Source organism: Dermacentor albipictus, chromosome 8, assembly GCF_038994185.2.
Source record: "Dermacentor albipictus isolate Rhodes 1998 colony chromosome 8, USDA_Dalb.pri_finalv2, whole genome shotgun sequence".
Classification (NCBI taxonomy): Eukaryota; Metazoa; Arthropoda; class Arachnida; order Ixodida; family Ixodidae; genus Dermacentor; species Dermacentor albipictus.
In genome coordinates, this window is record NC_091828.1 from 128,350,506 (window position 1) to 128,371,327 (window position 20,822).

General features: G+C 45.4%; 1 protein-coding gene across 3 annotated transcripts in view; it reads left to right on the top strand.

Moving 5' to 3' along the window:
• The window catches only part of sdk (sidekick cell adhesion molecule), a 115,929-nt gene that overhangs the window by 37,879 nt on the left and 57,228 nt on the right, over positions 1-20,822 (top strand). Inside the window, exons 13-19 of one of the 3 annotated variants that reach the window (XM_065452642.1) lie at positions 3,493-3,510; positions 4,123-4,214; positions 7,619-8,006; positions 10,451-10,780; positions 11,393-11,491; positions 17,440-17,631; positions 20,643-20,800. In XM_065452642.1, the coding sequence (XP_065308714.1) occupies positions 3,493-3,510; positions 4,123-4,214; positions 7,619-8,006; positions 10,451-10,780; positions 11,393-11,491; positions 17,440-17,631; positions 20,643-20,800 (1,277 nt within the window). The remainder of the gene's footprint in view (positions 1-3,492; positions 3,511-4,122; positions 4,215-7,618; positions 8,007-10,450; positions 10,781-11,392; positions 11,492-17,439; positions 17,632-20,642; positions 20,801-20,822) is intronic. The other 2 variants (XM_065452643.1, XM_065452644.1) reach the window with 2 other exon arrangements.

Consider the following 20,822-nt stretch of genomic DNA (forward strand, 5'->3'; position numbering starts at 1 on the left):
TATCTGGGTTCCTTTGTGCTGACAATTTTCTTGCTTCTTCCAAAGCAATGTTTTTGATCCATCTTGCAATTTAAGCATCCTGGTGGTATTCGACTTTTTTAGAACGAGGGTCTAAAACTATTGCCAAGCTTGCTACTTGGTCAAATTTGTAGTTAGGCACTTAGCCAGATTAGTAGCAGACACAGGTTTCCACCTGGCGGCTGTTATCCAGATGCATGAAGAGGCTGTGTGGGTACTTGAGATGACAGTGTCAATGTGACCATAAGCACCAGAAGAGGCTCTGTGACAATGCTTCCCTACTTTTGGTATGCTTCACTGCATGGATAAATAAACTTCACCGCAATACCGTTTGTATGCTTCACTGCATAACACGACGCTACTGCAGCGAAGCTGAATTGAACAACAATTTTGGGGGGTTTGACTATTTCAAATAGTAAAAGCATCTTTCGAATCAAACCGAATGTTCACACTCTAGAAAACAAAAATTTTGGTACTTGGTTTTGGGGAAGTGATTTGAAATAATAACTTAGCATTCCACTATCAGTGTCAGTTGATTCTGTAGGTGGGTTATCTCACCAAAGTACTTGGTTGTGGTGTCATGCAATTCCTTGGCCAATTTAGGTCTCTACCAATTCTGTACTGTTCCTGATAAAACACTTGCAATATTGCTCTAAGCTTTATGTCCAGATTTGCTGACAACTGTTAAGGGCATCCTTGATGATCAGCTTGTGTGTTAGTGGGACGCAGTCTAACCGTGTCCTCATTTGGTGCCACAATAGCAGCTCCGCTGGCAATTGGCATAAAGTTTCATGTCTCAAAATGATGGCCCAAGAATTTTACACTCCATGTCATTTGTTCCGTAGAACAACTGCAAGTTGAGCAAGTTGGTAGAGATTTGTGGTATGGAAGGGCAGGCATGCATGCTGATATGGACACCAAGTACTATCAGTATCAAATGAAATGTAAACAGCAGAGCACATGGCCCAAGCATAAGTGAAGGTACAGTGTGCGCCGTCCAGTCATGACCACTGACAGGTGCGTACATCCGGTTTGGCCACACTGTGCTCATCTGGGAGTCAAACAGCTAAACGTGCTCGGCACGCCCACAGCGGCCACTGTCGGGGCGGCCAGCAATACCGCGCTGCACAAGTTTGCTGATCGAAAGAATGAATGTGGCGCACAAGCGGCAAACCACATGAGCGAATCTATCTCTCATGATGACGGCGCAAACTGCACCGTACACAGTTGTTCACGTTTCATTTGACGTCGATAGCACTTATGGTTTCGGCAAACTGTGTGACAATACTCGCCATAAACTGCCAATATTCTAGCCTCTGTTTTTGTTTATTTTTCTTTTCTCCCTTTTAAATCTAAGAACCAAAACAGAAGCAAACAATCTCATTATGGGAGATTGTGCAGTGCGACCAAACCGGATTTGTGCGCCTGTCAGTGGTGATTACTGGATGGCGCGCACTATGCCTTCACTAATGCTCAGGCCATGCGCTCCGCTCTTCATGTTTCATTTGACACTGATAGCACATCGAAAGGTTCAACAAAAATGCAAACTGTCAGCTGTCAAAATGAAACGTCACACAGTGGCGGAAAAGAAGGAAGACACAAAACTTACCTGCACGTGCTCAAGCGACGGCAATGCTTTCCAGTTAATCTTGGACATGTTCGAATGCTTGCATAAAAAAAAATAATAACTGCTTAGGCTTAGCAATTTCTTTTCAGTCTTTATGCAAGATAATTAAGGGTGGTATCAGGTGAGAAAGTAAGCCCTCAATTCAGCCCGCCATTAATCAGAGTTTGTATTGATGTACACAAAGTTTACTTTGACTCAAAGTAAAAAATAATTGTTTCAATTAAAAATTTTTAAATTTTTTGTATTTACTTTGAGGCAAAAAGCCTCTGCAGTCGAATCTCATTAATTCGAAGTTCCGGTTTATTCGATCTGACGGTTGTATGTCTCGCCAAATATATATGTATTCCAATAGGCAAAAACACCCAGTAATTCGAACGCGCAAGCATTTGCAACGGTTAATTCAACCATACTGCGCTCCGCCAATGCTCTCAGCAGCACGCCAAATCAGGCGGCAGCGCCTCTGAGCAGCATTGCTCTTACCCTGCCATAGAGGAAATGCTCAGAAGAGACCCTTCAATACGGCACACAAAGAAAAATAAAGTGGAGGAAATTTTACTCTCTCTCTCTCTAGTGGCAAGGTCGCTGTTTCTTTATCGTGCTGTAATGCCCCAGCCACACTAGCAACAAAACGTGCACTGCGGAAGGAATCAGTCCTGGGCAGATTTTTGACAGCTCACTGCCACTGCATGGGAGCCGCGAACAGAGCAGACCAATGAGAGCGGCCCACCCTACAGTGGTGTACATGTGGGAAACTGGTGTCATGCGGACCTGCCTAATGGCTCTATTCGTACTTGTGTCTGGTTCAGCCGGACTGCTTGTTTCGCACTATTGTCTACTCACGTCAGCTCTCGCTCGCTCTTGTTTTGGTTGGCTTGGTTTGGGCTTGTTCACGCTTGTTTTTTTACAATGGTGAGCCTAAACAGAGATGCTCCGATGGAAAGGTGGTTGGAGACAGTGCGCCATATCCAATTCTGTACAACCAGACAGACTTTGAATACAACGATGTGAAGGCAACACTCATTCTTGTCTTTTGAATGCGGCAATGCCGCAACAGAAAGGAGCACACCAACATAATTATGATCAGTGGCAACGACTTCGTCATGTTGATAAGATAGTACTCGTGCTAAGAACACAGGACGAAGAACAGAAGCACAGTGTCAATCTGTCAGCAGACGAAGGAAAAAGCATGTCAGCACACAAAAGGAAGCAGCGACAGAGGCCCAGTCCGGCATTGGCAATTCCACTGCTTCAATGGCAGTATTATAGGTGGCAGACGTAATTAGCGCCATCCAGCAAGCTGGCAAGAAAACAGATCTGCTTCCCTCTCGCCCTTCCTTGCAACTATGCTCCCCTTTCCCTCTCTCTCATCTTCCTCACCTTCGATGGTCTCCGCGCGTCGGTGCCGCCAGCCCCGCCAGCCCGGTGCCCACCTAGCCCGCTCCCTGAAGTTTCGTTTTCTGCCATTATCGTGAAGTGAGAGCTATCCAGCGTGTGCAGTTTAGTGGCCCTCGCTTGCTGTGTGCTTGTGTGCCGTGATATTTCACGACTTGCACGGTCGGTTTATCGTGCTGTGGTGCACAAGTACTTCAAGAACAAGTCCTTCTTTTAATTCGCGTCCCTTCGAGTTCGAATTATCGAGATTTGACTTTATTTATGAATCTGAGGTCTAAGTAGAAAAACACGCAGTTTAGTGTCACCAAAAAATAGCTTTATTTGTCTTCGGGCATTTGTTGTGCCTCCTGAATTCATTACTGCGCAGTTAGAGGTGATAAACTGCGACTAATTGGTTTCTTTTTTTTTCTTCTTCTTCCTTCTTTCCTGTCCCTTTTTCACATTTGCTGCCTCAGCAGAAGACATGTTTTGGCGTGAGTACAGTGCTAACAGCTTTTGTTGCTCGCTAATCTGCTGAACTGCATTTGCTGCTCTCATTTGTATTCTTTCTGAGCATAACTGTTGCTTTATTATGAAACTTGCTAGCATGAGCACTTTTTCCGATTCAAACACCTTTTCTTCTTTTTTGAAGTTACACACTTGCCAGAACTCACTTTGCATCGCCTCGTGATCACCATCTTTTTATTGCTTTATTTTATTTCTCTCGCACATCATCATGTGTTTTGTTTGTTGTGTGGTTTGCAAGCATTGTGCACGTATGTATTTCTTTAAAGTGTGGTTGTTAAATATTGCTCTGGGATGACGCTCCATCTGTTGTGCAAAAAAATACAATAATTGCCGTATTGCTTGGGCCCCGGTGTGTACCTACAAAGCAGTCATTTGTGTCTTGGGAGCATAAGTCTGCTGTTAATGCTTTGGCTCTGCTTGTCTCCACAGAATGTATGCTTGCAGTGTGTGTCATTGGTTTGTGCCATTCTGCAAATGGTTTGTGCTAGCAGCTTGCTGTGCAGGCTCACTTGCAAGCGAGGTCGTGCAAGTTTTCATATGTTGGCTGTCTTCATCTGATTCATGTGGTTCGGTTGCAGTGACTGTTGATTCCCTGGCTCCTTGGACAACAGCCCTTTCTAACATCTCTGCAGAGGCGACCTCTATCCTAGTCTCACAACTGAAGCCCTCTGTAAGTAACCATTGCGAGAGCCTGGTGCAATTTTAAGTTGTGTTTTGTAGTTAAGTCTTGCATCCAGGGTCCATACAAATCAGTCCACTCACAACAATACCACATTTAACAATATATCGGCTACAGCAATGAGTAGACTTATAAGTGTTAACTTATGCACTAGGGCTATAAGAAAAAAAAAACATGCATAACAATTGGGGGAGTGCAAATACCAAAATTTTCAATACAAATTTAATATGAATACGTAGCATCCAATAGAATGTTGAACTATGATATGCACTGGCATTTATTAGCAAGTTGGTTTATTTTAACATGTTGGAACATTGAAATTACATTGTCATTGGTAAGAAAAATTATAATAGTAAGCTGTCATACTTAAAGATTGCGTATTTGGATAATTGAGTAATTTTGGCTAGTTATCTATTACCAACCTGTGACTTACTACACCGCTTCAGTTTCCCGTTAACTCGGAGGCATTGACCCTGTACCAGCCGTCACTGATAGCATTTGCTGTCAAGCAATAAGCTCAGGATCGGGGGTGGAACCTGCAAAGAGTGTGCTCTCGCTGCTGAGAGGCTGACTTTTTTTGCAAAGCTTAGATGTCCAGTGGCTAAGCATGTTTTAGAGGCAAAATTTCGCCAGCGGCATGAAATTATTGCAAAATCCCATCAGCACAAAATCAGACACACCTTCTTAGATTATATAAAAGCAAGCACTAAGAACCGTGTTGGTGCCCGCGCAGCCAGCAATATATTCGACTTGTTTCATGCATTTGTTATCCAATTGAATATTTTGAAAATTTATGACTACCTAGTTTTCAAATTGAATACAAATATTAAAAATATAAGATTCGATAATATTCGAAATTTTGGAATATTTGCACACCCCTACTAGATACAGTCAGACCTCATTAATTGGTATTTCACAGGACTGGAAAAGATGTCCGAATTAACCAATTGTCAAATTATCGAGGTTACCAAGAGAATAAACAATGCTTAAAACATCAACACAATTTTATTTACTGAATGGATCAGCAAATCCTGTTTTTACTTTGCACAAAGCAGTTTGAAGCTGCAATTCCCGTCATCTCGTAAATTGTGGTCACATTGGTGAAGGCCTCACGGTGTCTTTCACATTGCACCTGTGACGCGAATCCCCCGTCTTCATCTGAGAGGAACTTTTCACTCCAGTGTTTTACATGCAGAATAATTGTGACATTTGCGTTGCTAAATATCCCTTAAACAAACGATGCTGAGATGAGGCATAAAGTCTGGCTACACAATTTTGTATCTACCACTAGTCCGTTCAGTGCATCCCACCTGGCACGCCGATTGTGAAAGTCATGGAGAGCATTGCAAGTTGGCGCAGGGGGCCACAGGATGATGCCAGCTGCTTCATGTCCGCATCGCTCATGATCACGCCCCATATGCGTCCAGAGGAGAGAAAGAGAAAAAAGAAAGTGAGAAGCAAAATGGTGCGGTGGCACCCACTCTTTCTGCAACCTCCGTTTCCCTCTTTAAGCAAGCATAGAAATGCGTGTTGGAAGCAGCGGAAAGCCCACTTTGTAGAAGATGGCGCTGACAAACCGCAAAGTGTTGTTGCGTGAGATGAAGCTGCAAATTTTGCAACACTCAAAGAAGTTTGCAACCAACACAGTGGAAACCGCCGACATTACTGAGCTGTGGGAGCACTTCGCTTCTGAAGATGAAACAGTTCATGCTTCAATGGAGGAGTTTCTGAGTGCAGGTAGTGCTGCCTCGTTCTCTGAAGCGATCTTCGACGAGGGGATCATTATCGTGACAGACGGCGGCATTGTGTGACAGAGGTGACAACAGCAGCGGCAGTGACGACGAGATTGATGGTGGCCCGTCTTTGACCCCAGTCCTAATGTTCACTCAAATTGTGCTGTTGTTGATCGATTTGCTCAATGATCTTGTGCATGCTTAAAGGATTGCCGCCAGTGTTCACACAGCAGCTAGACACAGTGCACACCGCAGTTGTAAACCTGAAACTGCTGCAATAGGAAGTGCAGATTTCTTACCATTTCATCACTCCTAATACTTGACATGCTATTTAGAAGTATAAATAGACATTTTATTTTCACAGCCTACTTTATACAACATCTATTCTATAGTGAAAATGGGAAATTTGGGTTTGGGATCATAGCGACAAAGTTATTTTCTGCAGCTTTTTTTATGGCAGTCCAGATATAGAGATAATCCATTACAACGATCGAATTTCTCATTCTTTTTGATGCCATTATAATTTGACTGCACTGTACACCTCCTTGAAATCTTGGAAAATTTGAAGAAAAAAAAATTCAAGAGGCCTTGAAACTTCTTGAACATAAAGGTGCTCCTTGAATTTCTTGAAACTGGTGTGGTGGGCAACTCCTGAACCCTCAATGCAACAAACTCTGGATCAGGGCTATGTCAGGGACACTGCCTACTGGGAAACAATCCTAGGCATTTTCTTTTTTGTGTTGCTAAGCAATGAAATGTGGCATGTCCACATCCAAGAACAGGCTTGTTTAAATTGCCATTGCCATTGTGGAGCTAGTCAAAGCCAGATGACGTGACCAAGCCATGCCACTATTTTTGTTGTTTTGCCAATTGGTTCACACCATAGCCATTTCGCTACATTTTCGACCCCTAGGCCTTATAAATGCTAGGCGGAAAGTAAGTTTCAGCCATTTGGCTGTAACACAATGAGTATCTTTGGTTGAAGCTGGACACTGCTAACCATCATGCTGGAAGGCGATGTTCATCATTACAATGGAAAACTCAGCTTTGAAAAGCCCGTTAAAAAGCTTGTGGTGTGTATGACTCAGCAGCTGCTTAGCTGCAAGAAATTGCAGCTTAAGTAGGATATTGTACTATTTTTTATAATAAGTATGAATGAGGTTTGTTTCCCTCTTCTTGAATTTCAGCCTTCTTCGTTCTTGAAATCCTTGTATTGTCCTTGTATTGTCCTTGCATTTTGAATTGAATGGTTTGTACAAACCCTGCTCTGCATCAGATATGTGTACTGGAGCAAACCTGTCTATGGAGTCATGGAATCTGTGCATACTTGCAATCTGTGAAATTTTAATTTTCTTTGCCCCTTCTTAGGGTTATAAGCCACTTCCGAAGTAATAAATCTTTCAGTTTGTAGCCAGTACAGCACCCTGTGTCTTTTCTCATTCTGTGTCCTGTTTTTTACCACTGTTTGCTTCTGACACATAGGATAAACTTCTTGTGGGTATAGCAGGTGCCAAATTAAATTGAAAAAATTGACTCGTTCTGAAACACTGGTCTGGGCCACTTGTCTAAAGGTAACAAGTGATTTGCTGAACACTCTTGCCAAACGCCATAACTTTGTAGGTGCATGGTAAAGGAAGTGCTGACAGCCAGGTTGGGTTGCAGGTGAGCTACCAGTTCCGAGTCAGTGCTGTGAACGGTGTAGGTGAGGGCAGTCCTGGTGGCCCCACAGAGCCCGTGTCAGTACCCCCAGAGCCCCCTGGGGGTCCACCACAGAACGTCGTGGGTGCTCCACGGTCTGCCACATCGGTGATGCTTCAATGGCAGCCCCCGCTTGAGGGCGAGCGCAACGGCCGTCTGCTTGGATATGTCGTCCGCTTCCGGCTGGCTGGCTACTCCTCCAGTGCCTGGTCTATGCAGAATGTGACCACAACGCGTACCCTCCTTGAAGACCTCATTGTGTGGCAGAATTACGCCATTGAAGTGGCTGCGTATAATGAGAAGGGGCTGGGTGTCTTCTCTCCCAGCATTCTGGTGCGCACACTCGAAGGAGGTGAGGCAGCTTTCCGCATAACCTCATTGAAGCCTATTTGCAGTGCTGAAGAAATATTCTGTAAGAGTCCGCCTAGTGGACATGTCCATTTCGTCTGCTGCTGAAATGCTGATTGTCTGTGGTGCCCCTTCGCCACGGATGCGCAACCTAGCCCAGCCAACCTGAACTTCCACAGCTGACGAAATGGACATGTCCACTAGGTGGACTTTTACAACCTAACTCCCCTGAAATGTGATGTGGAGCCCTCTAAACACTTGTGCCATTTCCAGTGCTTATAGGATAAGAAAATACTTGAGAAGGGGAAAAAAGCAGCAGGACAAGAAGGGTGCTGAGTGCTATATGAAACTTATAAAATTATGCTGAATTTTTTAAATAAAGGATGCTTACCTGTATTCATAGCGCATTTCCAGCATGTTATCTTGAAACTAGTGATAGTCTCGGGACATTGTTATCGAATATGATGACGCTGTTGCTTTGTTTCAAGTTATTGATGAGAAGAGAAATTGTGGAACTTTGTTATGAGCTTACCAATCATGCACCTGAAGAGGCTTAAAAGGACAGACAACCGCTCAAAACATGAATGGAAAGATTGCCTATTGTATTGGCTAAAAGGAACCCCGTTTTTCTCATGAAACGTAGGTTTGTATATTTAATTCATTAAAAGTCACAAAAAACTACGTTTGGCTCCTCATATGGCAAGAACATGAAGATGCATAAGTGAGCTATCACATCATCTTCTAAGAGAATACATGGTTCGTGGTCTTTTTATTGGTACTAAAATGCAGCACACTTTTTTCTCTTATAAGCCTTTTCTAGCTTGCAGTGTGCAGATAAGCCTTCGTTTGTAGTGAGTAGAAAAGTGGCGCTGCCTTCGTCTTAGTTATCGATCAGTTGGCTTGGCTCGTATATCGACAGACTAACAACACCAGGGGCCAGCTAGCCTTGACATATGCATGTACAGTCGCCGACCGATCTTCCGGACTCCAAAAATTCGGACATGCTCGATTATTCGGTCAGCTTCGCGGCACCGCCATTCTCCCCATAGACCATAATGTATAACAACTGCCGAAAGTTTGGACACCTTGCAACCTCTCGTCTGATTTTTCGGACACTCCTCGAGCCAACTCGTTCGAGAGCACCATGCACCGACTCTGACCGGTGCATGGTTCGACAGGTTCGACTTGCTGAACGCCATTTTTATTTTGAACGGAGCTTCCTTGCTGCCCCACGAAGTGGCGCTACTGGAAATCCCCGCTCATCATCGGCGTTTCTGCCTAGTTAGGTAGAGTGGCTCTGCAGCAGTTCCGGTTTCAGCTTAGTAAGCCACGTCAAGACAATCCAGCAGCTGATTTGTTTCTTCGCACAAGACGCTGCGAGCAGGCCGCGTTTTTCGTTTGTGCGACTGGTGTCGGCACGGTGGTGTTTGCTTTGTGTGCTGTGTCGAGGTTTCGGTGATCTAACGCGGCATACGTAAACATCGCGTCAAGGGTCTAATGGCGCCGACAGTGCCGGTGCAGACTGCGCTGGGAAAACTTGTCGCCTTCCGATGTGCTCCCTACTGACGCGGGAAATGTTCTGCCGAGACATGCGCAGTCATTGCATTGCGATTCCGGACACCGTCTCATTTTACAGTTTCATAATTGCTGACACTGCTGTACTGACATGCGCAGAACTTGACGACGGCAAGATCATTCGTCAGTTTTCTGCTGCACCGCCGGACGATGACTCTGAGTCGGAAGATGACGCACCATGTGCTGCGCTGCCGTGGCATGCGGAGTGTGTACAAACAGTGACTGTGCTTTCAGCCGCTAATAGTGACCGTACGACCCTCTCCGAGATTCAGGCTTATCTGATAGCGCGTAAACGGAACAGCGTGCAACGGCGCATTCACGATTTCTTCCAAGCCTACTGCCGAGCCCGAATAAGTGCGTGGAAATAAAGGATTTCATTTTTTTTTTCTTAATCTGCTTTTTCGGACACCTGTTTATTCGGACATTTTCGCAGTCCCCGTGAGGTGCGAATAAACGGTCGGCGACTGTACTTCAGGGAAAACACGGTACAACTATAAGAAAGGTCTGTACAACAACGCAAACTTATTGTACCAGCTTAGTATTTTCAAAATTGGCTGAAAAGGTCGAAATATAGGTGGTTGCACTCACTTCTGTGAAAGCAGAATGATGAGCAGTTTTCACAATTTGTGAAGCAGACCGTCGTCACTGCTCTCACTTCTCGGCCTTGCTGGAGGAGGAACACTTTCTTTTTTGCAAACTGCTCAGATAAAAAAAGTTCTGCTTACAAAATATCCATGTGCTTTTGGAAGCACTCGCTGCAGGTGTAAACACTACCAAGGGTGAGTTTTTCGCTGTGTCATAAAAAACTGCGCCCTTAAATATTGGTTGTCAGTCCCTTTAAGTCTACAGCGAGTACCTATCTGTCTCGTGCAGTCCCCCAGGCAGCACCCACTGCTGTCCGAGCAGATGCGCTCAACTCCACGGCCGTGCGAGTTCGGTGGCTTCCCCCAGATCCCCAGCGTGTGAATGGCATCAACCAGGGCTACCGTGTTGAGGCATGGTTGAGGGGACGCGAGGTGGGCTTGTCACCGCCGGACGCCACTGCTCTGGTGGCACCAAATGTGGGCTCACCAACCACAGAGCACATGGCAGTCATCACGGGTCTGCGCAAGTACCACATGTACAATGTAACTGTGCTATGCTTCACCAGTCCTGGCAATGGACCACGCAGCAAGCCAGTGCTGGTCACAACCAAGCAGGACGGTGAGGCAACCTCATTGACACATTTTTCATAGTGGCTCTCAGCCACATTTGGCTGTGTACTGTTGGCATTGCTTAGGCAAAAGGGAAGGCATGTTATATGAACTGTGTGCTGCAGGTCATCTTGCAATGGAAATAAGCTATAAAGCGTGAGTAACAGAATGCTGAATTGTATTTTTGTAACAGAAAGGTAATGATATCATTTTCTATAATTTTATAGTGGACAGTGTTTTTCAGAATTATTCCTTGCTGTTGGTGGTGTAACACTAAACATTATATCATACCACTGTTGTATAACATAAAATATTGCAAAGTTATGTAATGTAACACTGAAATTAGGTCACCATTACGCTGACTGTCATGTAAACAGAGGCTCAAGATTTCTCAAATGAATATGTCCGTTTTCCTTTTTGTTTCGAGCGCTTGCCTTTGATAAAGTATTGTGGAAGTATTATATAATAAAGTTTGGTTTGATTTGAGGTGAAGGGCTATTCACAAGGAAATCAGTATGGCAATGTTCGTAACAATTAAAAGGGAGCCACACTTTCATATATTGCCATGCTTCTTGTTTTCATCTTTTCTCTTTTTATTCTCTCCCTCTCTTTAATTTCGCAGTGCCTGGGCCCGTGAAGTCGCTCAAGTTCGACGACATTCTGGACGTCTCAGTACGTGTGCTGTGGACGCCCCCCGAGGAGTCCAATGGGAATTTGCTGGGTTGGTGTTGTTATATGGCATTGATCTGCAGTTTGTCTCTTAACGTATATGCTTATTCGAATAATTTTTGGTGCACGAGCTGATGTAATGTTGTACAGTAATCCCTTGTTATAACGAAATTGCTTTGCCCGAAATATCGCTTTATTCGAAATTTCTTCCGGTCCCAACCCAAACACACGCATTTTAAGCCGCATTACTTGAAGCGCACGAAGAGCTTGACCCGCTTAGAGCGAAGTGGCGAGCGGAGGCATCGCTGCCGCCGAGTGGTGGCGACCCTTTGCGTATGTAATGTCAAATTAATGCCGTCAACGAATTAGTCTCATGTAGGCACAGAACAGGCCACAAAAGTAGTACCAGACCTGCGTCCAATGACCACCTAGTAATGGGTACTGAGTGAGTGCCGAGTGCTCCCAGCTGTTTACTGCAGAGCATACGGAAGCTGTCAAATCCCATGTCAAAAGCCCGCTCGAACAGCTACTCTTGGTAACAATCGCATCACTGGTGTCCCCCGTAATAGAATCCCCACGAAAATAAAGTTTTCCTGATGCATTGCGATGCCAGAAAACTGCTGTTTCCTGGATGCCGAAAAGTGGCCAAAAGACCGCAGGCTGAGTTGCGTTGTAGCATTCCATGGAATGCGCTTGACGAGCAAAGTTTTACTGCTCTAAAGAGCACTTCTAGCGCTGCAGCATGCCGAAAAGCACAAAAGAAGTGTCTGTCTTATTATATGTGCCATGTTCGACGCGAGGAACTGCATCAAAGGGCCCCGCACCAGGTCTGGCCATTTTGAGCTGACAAGCGCAGAGCATACAATGCGCGCTAAGGATTGTGTTTGCAAACAATTACATCGCTACGCGCAGCGGAAAGGTCTGAAATTTCAATCCAAACGCAGTTTTCTCTTTCTCTTGTGGCGACCACGCTCCAAGCCGGACGGTGACATAGCGGTGTCCCTGCCTACATAGTCGTGTCCGCAGTGTGACGTTGCTCGTGGTGACACATGACTTCGAGAATTATTCAAGGCAACATCTGTTATTTGTGTGGTCTGTTGCTTGAATTGACGAATTTAACTGTAGAGAAATAATAGAACACACAAACGGAATGTCTGTGTGTTTTTTGTTTTACTTCGCACCAAAGGAAGAGAGATGTACTTCCGCTTTGCCTACTTGTTCCCACGGTCATGCAGTCACGTGCGCAGGTACCGAAACTATGTTCTACCGTGTTCCAGCGGGTGATCATACTCTGTGATCAGCTTGTTCTGCCTCAGTACTCGTGTAGCACTGAATTATACCGCTAGTCATGTGTCCTTGTGCACAGTGTGCAAGATCATGCGCCGTGTGAAACGAGACATCACACAGCTCGCGCACAATGCCATTTTTCTCGAGCCAGTCATGCTCGATTCGTGCCTTCCAACTTTAGACGAACAGTCTAAATGTGTGGTAGGGTCATTGAGTTTTATTACTAGACATTTGTCAATGGCACGTATGCAACGGTGCGCAAACACCGACACTCGAACCGTAGAATTATCACAGTGTCATCTACAACGGTGCGCTGAAAAACTCTCGTTTTGCAAACTTCACGGCTGCACACCTCGGGAAAAAATTGCCCACTGATCATGCAAAGCCTCTACTGCAAAATCGTTCGGTTATCATAGTCACGCTGCGTACCTACAATGAGCAGCTAATTGATTTTTGAGCACAGCAAACACAACCTCAGACTCGAGCTACGGCATTTGCAGAGCTTTCCAGCGCGATACTGTCATAGTCTTCCGTGACCTTTGCACCCCCCCTATAAATGCGGCCGGTGCCTTCCCCTCATTTGCTCTCCAGTCTGCAAGCCATTTGGACACCAAACACTCCTCTCACTCGCCTTCATATCAACTTCTCGCCTCCTTGCCGCCAGTTTCGACGTTGCTGCTCCTCCACAGCTGCCCTCTTCCAGCCTGCCCTCCCAAGCACAATCTTCCACTAACGGGTGCCCTTCCGCGGTTCCTGTGTTTTCGTCTCCAAAACTCCGGTTGCTTTTCTTCTGTTGCATGTGAAGATGATGCCAAGCCTGCCATTGCAACTGTCACCATCACCAGTGCACACTGATGAGGAAAGCGAGATGCCCTCACAACATTCTGAAGCTTCTGCCTTTTGTGTTGCCCACTGCGTTCAGTCACTTTGGTACTGACGCCGTGTGAGTTTGGATTCCTGCTGCAGGCCATGTGAGTGTGTGTGATTCGGTGTGCTTCGTTAGGCAGGCTTCGCATGTGCTTTCGTGGTCTACGGTGATAAATGGCTCCATCAGTCTCCAGGTGATAGTGTCCGACTTTAAAGCAGAAAGTTCTGCTGATAAAGAAATTTGAGAAAGGCGGCCGGCAAAAAACTGACATAAGATTTCAAGTGCAGCAGTGGCTGGCTTGAGCGGTTCAAGAAACGATACTACGTGACCTTGAAGTTGATCGTTGGCGAAAGCACAGCCGTGAATCTGCAGACATATGGTGCCAACATCGGCTCCAAGCCCTACTTGAAAAGTATGAACACAAAGACATCTACAACCTAGATGAGGCTGTATTTTTCTACTGCTACCAAATCGCACATTCGCTATGGCTGGCGGATCCTCCAGAGGAGGAAAGCAGAGCAAGGAGCATGTCGCGATTCTATTTGGTGCCAATGTAACAGGCGAGGACACACTTCCCTTGTTGATACTGGGGAAGGCGGAGAAGCCGCAGTGCTTTTGAAATGCAACTATTCCCAAGGAATGCATTTACAGAAGTAATAAGCGACCATGGATGACTGCTGCTATTTTTGAAGACTACATGCGCCTTCTAGATAGATGGTTTAATGCAGAGAATTGGCAAGTGCTTTTCATAATTGTTAATTGTCCGAGCTGCAGGAAGATCAATAACCTCGAGGCAATCGCTGTGGAATTTTTGCCTGCAAACACAATCGCGGTACTGCAACCGGTGGATCAGGGCATTATTGAGACCACCAGGAAGCTGTATTGCTAGGCTAGTTTGCAGCGCATGTTCACAGTGTATGACGCCAGCAAGAGGTACAGCATTGATTTGCTTGGTGCGATGCATTTTCTGAGCTTCTCATGGAAAGAACTCGCACCTTTGAAGGTCGCCAACTGCTTTGCACACGCCGCCCTCCCCCCCCCCCCCCTTTTCAGCGTCGCTGACGATGACCAGCCTGATGATGACTGGACTTGCAGCGTTCTTTACTAGGCTGTTCATAAAATTGCCGGTAGAAGGCGACTTCGAGATATTCACGTTGGCTGATGCTGCTGCTGTGGTTGGCCCAGCGATAGATACAGAGATACTAATTGACGCTGTTTGGTGGCCCCGATGAGGACAGAGAGCCAGCGGACGAAAAGCTACGTGAAGTGCCAACTATGGTGCAGACGTGGGATTATCTACGCCTGCTGCGAAATAAGGTTGAATGCACGGGTAGCGACCACAGCCTTGTGCAATGCTTGGTCTAATAAATTAGAGCAGGGGTTGCTCGCGCCTGGTAAGAACTTGAAACAGCCATAGCTCACTGCCTTTTTTGCACCTGAATAAAGTTCTGCTTCACTGAATACATTGTATGTTGACTTCCTCGCAGTTGTGGCGCAATTAAAGCTTGACTGCTTCAGCTTTTTTCGAGTGGTCGCTTATATCGAATTACCGTCTATAACAAATTTTTCGCCGTCCCGCTGACTTCATTGTGACGATGGATTACTGTAAGATTGCTTTATTTAAGTACCAGCACCTTGGCAAAAGTTCTTGATAGACTATGGGGACTCATGCCTCAAGGCACAAATATTATCCTGCATATTTTACTTGTAACAAGGGTTGCCTGTGCATTGCTGGCCATTTTATTGGGCTAGTACAGTGTACACTCATTGACTGGGCTTGACACGAAGATGATTTTCAGAGGCATAAGTAATCTGAGTGGTATATTGAGAAACGCTGTTGCTCGTCAAAGATTGGTGCTGCTTCACAAAAGTGGTGGTAATGCATTTGTAGAGGGTCTGGAGGGTACACTATGTGCATAGCGGAAATCACACTTTTTTATGTGCCCTTGTTCATACCTTAAAATTTTGTGTTGGGCACAGCTGAAAAAAATTTGTCCTGGTTCAGGGATCAAACCAGAAACAAATGCCTTTTCTGATAAGTGTATCGCCTTGTAAACATACAGATATCAACAAAACTAGCAATTATTAAAAGAGGTTGAATAATCATTCCAGATAACGTAAAGGCATAAAGGTTTGCAGTTAAGCGCCTACAGAGCATACTGTACACGCTAGCCACAAGTGCGGCTCTTGCAACCTACCGTGGTGGTGTAGTGGCTTTGGCATTGCGCTGGTGAGCTCAAGGGTGCTGGATCAAATCCTGGTAATAACGGCTGCATTTTAATGGGAGCAGAATGCAAAAGCACCAGTGTAAATGTATTGAGTACACGTTAAAGAACCCCAGGTGTTAAAAATTAATGTGGAGCCCCCCCCCCCCCACTACATCGTGCCTAATCATATCATGGTTTTGGATATAACGAACTTCAGGGGACTGTGGTAAGTTGTTCATTATTGTGAAAGGTTGTTATAGTGAAAGCCCCAAAATTAACCATTCCCTCCATCAATCCATCAGTTCGTAAGTTGTCACCATATGAGCTATCCATGAAAACGTCGCTGCTGGCTCCTGGCACCCACTGTTGATAGTTTCTGTAGATTCCTCCATCACGTTTCACCGAAGCACCGTTTAGTGATAGTGACACGCGCAACACATATGCGACACCGAGAAAACTACCGACAAAAAGGTAGCTCTACGTCACCTCCAAAGCGCAGTGTTTCTTGCTTTTTGTTTGTTTTTCACATTTTTTGCCGTAAACACAACTGTCTCGATCAAGGTGGATACACCTAGGGGGCTATTCTGTAAGTGTCCACCTAGTGGACATGTACATTTTGTCTTCTGCTGGAGTTCTGATTGGCTGAGTTGGGGTATGCGTCGTAAGGAGCTGATGCCCCCAGCCAATATAACACTTCAGCAGCAGATGAAATGGACATGTCCACTACGTGGACACTTACAGAATAGCCTCCCTGAACTATGTCAAAGGGCTAGCGCGCATAAACGACGCACTCTAGATAATGCAAAGTGCGACTGTGTGGCTTCCCCGCGAGTACGGAGGTTACATCTCACCACGCGCGAAAGAAAGAGGTGTGTGCAAAAAGAAGAAAGAGATGTGCCTACGTTACTAGTCGACATTATCCTGGGCGGTCGTTATTCTGAAAAGTTCGGTATTCTGAAGTTCGTAGTACTGAAATATTTTTACGTTGAAACTATAAGAAGTCAGCAAGGAATTTTTGAAGAGTTCATTAATCTGAAAAGTTAGTTAATGTGGTGTTCATAGTCACTAGGTTTTACTGTATTCAGATGATGCACAGATTCTGAACACAGATGTAGGCATCTCTCCCCCTAGCACATATGTGCAACACCTGTGACATGTGGCATTACCTAATCACAAGTTTTTCACCATTGGCTTTCATTGTCAACAATGTTCCTGTACAGAAGTTAAAACATCATGTTTTGAAGAATGTGATCTTCATTGGGACCATCTTTTTCATATATTTATTTTTTCAGAATTGGCAAGACATAAATATGACACCCACTATACTTTACTGGGGAGGACTAATGTTGAGCAAAAATAATTGCTGTCTTGAACCGAGTACTGACTAACAACAACATTTTCTTGTCAGTGTCATCTCGTGCACTATCGAGGTGTGATGCCTGAAACGTCATTGGTGTCGCTACTCATCACAACTCTGATGTGGTGAGGCGTGACCAACATGTCGCACCCACATATAGTTACAACACTGTGCAAGGAGTCCAAGCGTGACACTAAACCTTGCTAGCACTGCCTTTTGGGTTAAACTGCCAAATTTTTTAAAATTAAGTGTACAATAATGACCTCCCTGCCCCGTTACAGGCTATACCCTCAGGTACTGGATCAAAGATGACCTTGGGTCAGCAGTATTGCGCAACCTGACGGCTGACGAGACCGAGACCACTGTGCGGGGCCTGCGCCCTGTCACGTGGTACACCATCGAGGTCTTTGCGTGGACAGTTATCGGGGCTGGCCCGAGCATTGAAGCATCTATCAAATCTGGCATCCCACCAGGTAAGGGTACTGAGGCTTTGGCGTGGTGCATAGTTATGACAGATGCAATGGTGCAAAAGAAACTTGAGTACATGAGAGCACAGAAGTGTGCTTGTGATGTATATTTTGTGTGTCCTTGTCCTCCCCCCCCCCCCCCCCCCCTCCCTCTCTCGCTCTCTCTTATCTGCAAATGCATATATATAATCGCATAAGGACAGCTTCCATTCTTGCAAAATGGTGCTGTGTCCAGCTCGATCTGTGAGACTCTGATGTAGATTGATACCATGCTGACAGCCTTTGTTGAGGATAGTTGATGGACAGATAGATGAAGGCTTATAGCTTTCTCCGTGGGAAGGACACATATGAACACACGAAATCCTTATTTCAGGGTAAAACATTCACCTACATTTCAACCCTGCAATAGCGAAATCGGCAGGGAAGGCGAAAAAATTGTGTTAGCAAGAATTTCGTTGTTGGAAAACGAGACGGCACAGAAAGGAAGTGTGCTGAAAAGCCAAAGTTTACTTTCAGAATTCTGCTAGCCTACTTTGGCAACCCTTGCTTGAGGCTATCCAGAACTACATTGCTGACAGCACGAAATGTGCCCCGTGCATCAGTCAACAGTTGTGGCGATGGCATGGAGCAATATTCTCGATCACTTATGGGAAGCGTTCACTTCTCTGAGAGCTTGCGTTATTCAGCACCGCATGCATCGGCATCTACAAGCAACAGCGTTCCTGCAGTGTTAAGCACACTGCTTTGGCATATTGCCAGAAATGCTTTTGCCTGTGTCCGCCATAGACGCTGGCGCGTCTGTTGCCTAACTGCAAGATCTAGTAAAAGTTATTGTATCCCCAAAAGGGATCGGCCGAGAGTATGGGCTCCATATGGTAACGCCAAATCCTCAGGCGATGACTGCTAGAGTTCATAATCAGTGCAGAAACGTGGCTGCCCATGCAGCAACCACCTTCTCAAGTGCCACAAAAATGGCCGCATCAGTGGGAAATGGGCGTCTTTATTTTTGCAGCACTTTTCTTTCTCTGCGCACCACAGGCCAACTTCAATGCATGCAAGCTGCAAAATATGCATGCATTATGCATGCAAATTGTCAGTAAAAGCAATAACTATGTGGCCACGCTATTTGAAATAGGCAATTGATTGACAAAGTGGCAGCCGCGTCTTTCGGCACATGAAAAAGGTTTTGCCACTTTGCTGTTTTGCTGTTCCAAAAAGGGCGGTGCAAAGAGCATGCTGTGTTGGTAACTTATGGAATTTCAGTGGACAGAAAATGTATTTGAGCACTTTTTCGACTCTGTAAGTGTTACATAGGTAGATAATATGGGGACTGTCATTACAGCAAATTTCATTAATGTGGGATTACAGTTTAGTGATGTTTCATTGCTGAGAGATATGATATGCATTGAAACTTATGGGCTTTAGCAGGGGATACAAAATTATTTTGTTGTGGCGAGAATTTTGTTGTCTTAGGCTTTCATTATTGGGGGTTCTGTTGTATTTGGAAAGGGAAGTTTCAGATACGTCTTCATTTGAGTCACTAGAACAAGGCTGACAGCTTGCAAAGCAACAAATGAGCCAAATCAAAAGGGTAACTGCTGTTGTGCCAAGGTGATGTGATCCTGGCCTTTACACAGTCCTGCAACAGCATGTACTGGAGTATTAGACAGCATGGCATTAGAAATTTTCACTAAAGCATTGTCACTATCGATCTCGGGGCCGTGCAGATGTTGGGAGAGATGGAGTCTGGAGACGCAGGCGAGCACAGCAAACAGACTTCACTAAGAACCAACCCAAAATAAAACACACTCAAAATGGAACTCAAAACTCAACTGACAAAGATAAATCTCCACACTTGCGTAGCCTAAATATATCCTTATCCTCCCCTATGTTCGTCCTTAGCGCGTTCCGCTCGAAAGTCCGGCAACACTGGCCTATAGCTGCACGCTTACAAAAAGGAACGCTCTCACAAAGTTCAGTCGTGGCTCGTATCTCCAAGTTCGATGTGCGTCAGCCTTTGGTCACCGTCAGTGCTCCTGCCGACTCCGCAAGTTTTGCTTCCTTGGTATCGGTCGGCCAGCTCCTACGTCTCGGATGCCGGTGTCCCGAACTATGTTAGTGACGTGGCACTCCGGCCTGCCTGGCTAGGCCTAGCGCGGACTCCGCCGCTTCTTCTCCGAGTGCCGGCGGGACGCCCCAGGGACTACCATCCGTGCTGGTCTGCTGATGAACCAATGCCTGGAGTGCCCGGCACTGCCGTGGGAGGCTGCAGCAGGTCCAAAGACCCTCGCTCAAACGTCGCCGAGATCGACGGCCACACCCTGGGTCGCCAGCGTCATGGGCCAGTCCGAACCTCCATGGCTCCCTTTGCCAGTGCAAAGCTGGCGCTCCAACCTTCTTGGCCCAGAGCCACGTCGATAATGCCACCTTGGCACCGCTTCTCCTCCGATCACCCCTCGGGTCACGCGCCTCGAGAGCTTGTGCTGTTCGGACCGGTCGGCGCACATCGTCCTCTTCTTTTCTTTTTGTGTCCCATGCCTCTTACATATGACAAGCATCAAGTTTCTGCAATAAGTGGCAGGTGCAATTGAGGAATCTTGTTTGAGTGTGTTTTTTGTTTATATTTTGTTTTTGTTGTTGTTCCTTACTGTTCTGTACATTTGTTCTAACATTGTCACAAGGATTAAAGCCCTCCTTTATGTAATGCCTCCGGTCCTTTAAGGTGAAAATAAATGAAAGGAAATGAATTGTTGTATGTCCTGATCTGCTCAAATTATTGAGAGCTTTGCCCCACTGAGATGCATGTAGCTGTGATTAGACCAGAAAGTATGAGTTGTTGGTTAATTCAAATTATGCAAGTTTGAATAACGAAATTATCTCATGATAATTATATTATCAAAATGACATGAATTATCAGTGTAATATTTTATGATAAAATATTTTTCTCTTACAGTTAGGATTTGCTTTAATCTTATTATTTTGTTATTTAATTAAGTGTGTCGACTTGTGTATTTCAGTGTTGCCAACAGCACCAAGACGCCTGGCTGTGTCCAACATTGGGCCATTCTCAGTGATGCTTCAGTTCACACCTGGCTTTGACGGCAACACCTCCATCACACGCTGGATTGTGGAAGCCCAAACACGACGCTCTGAGCAGTGGATACCAGTCCATGAGGTCAGCACTAGTCCACGTGACT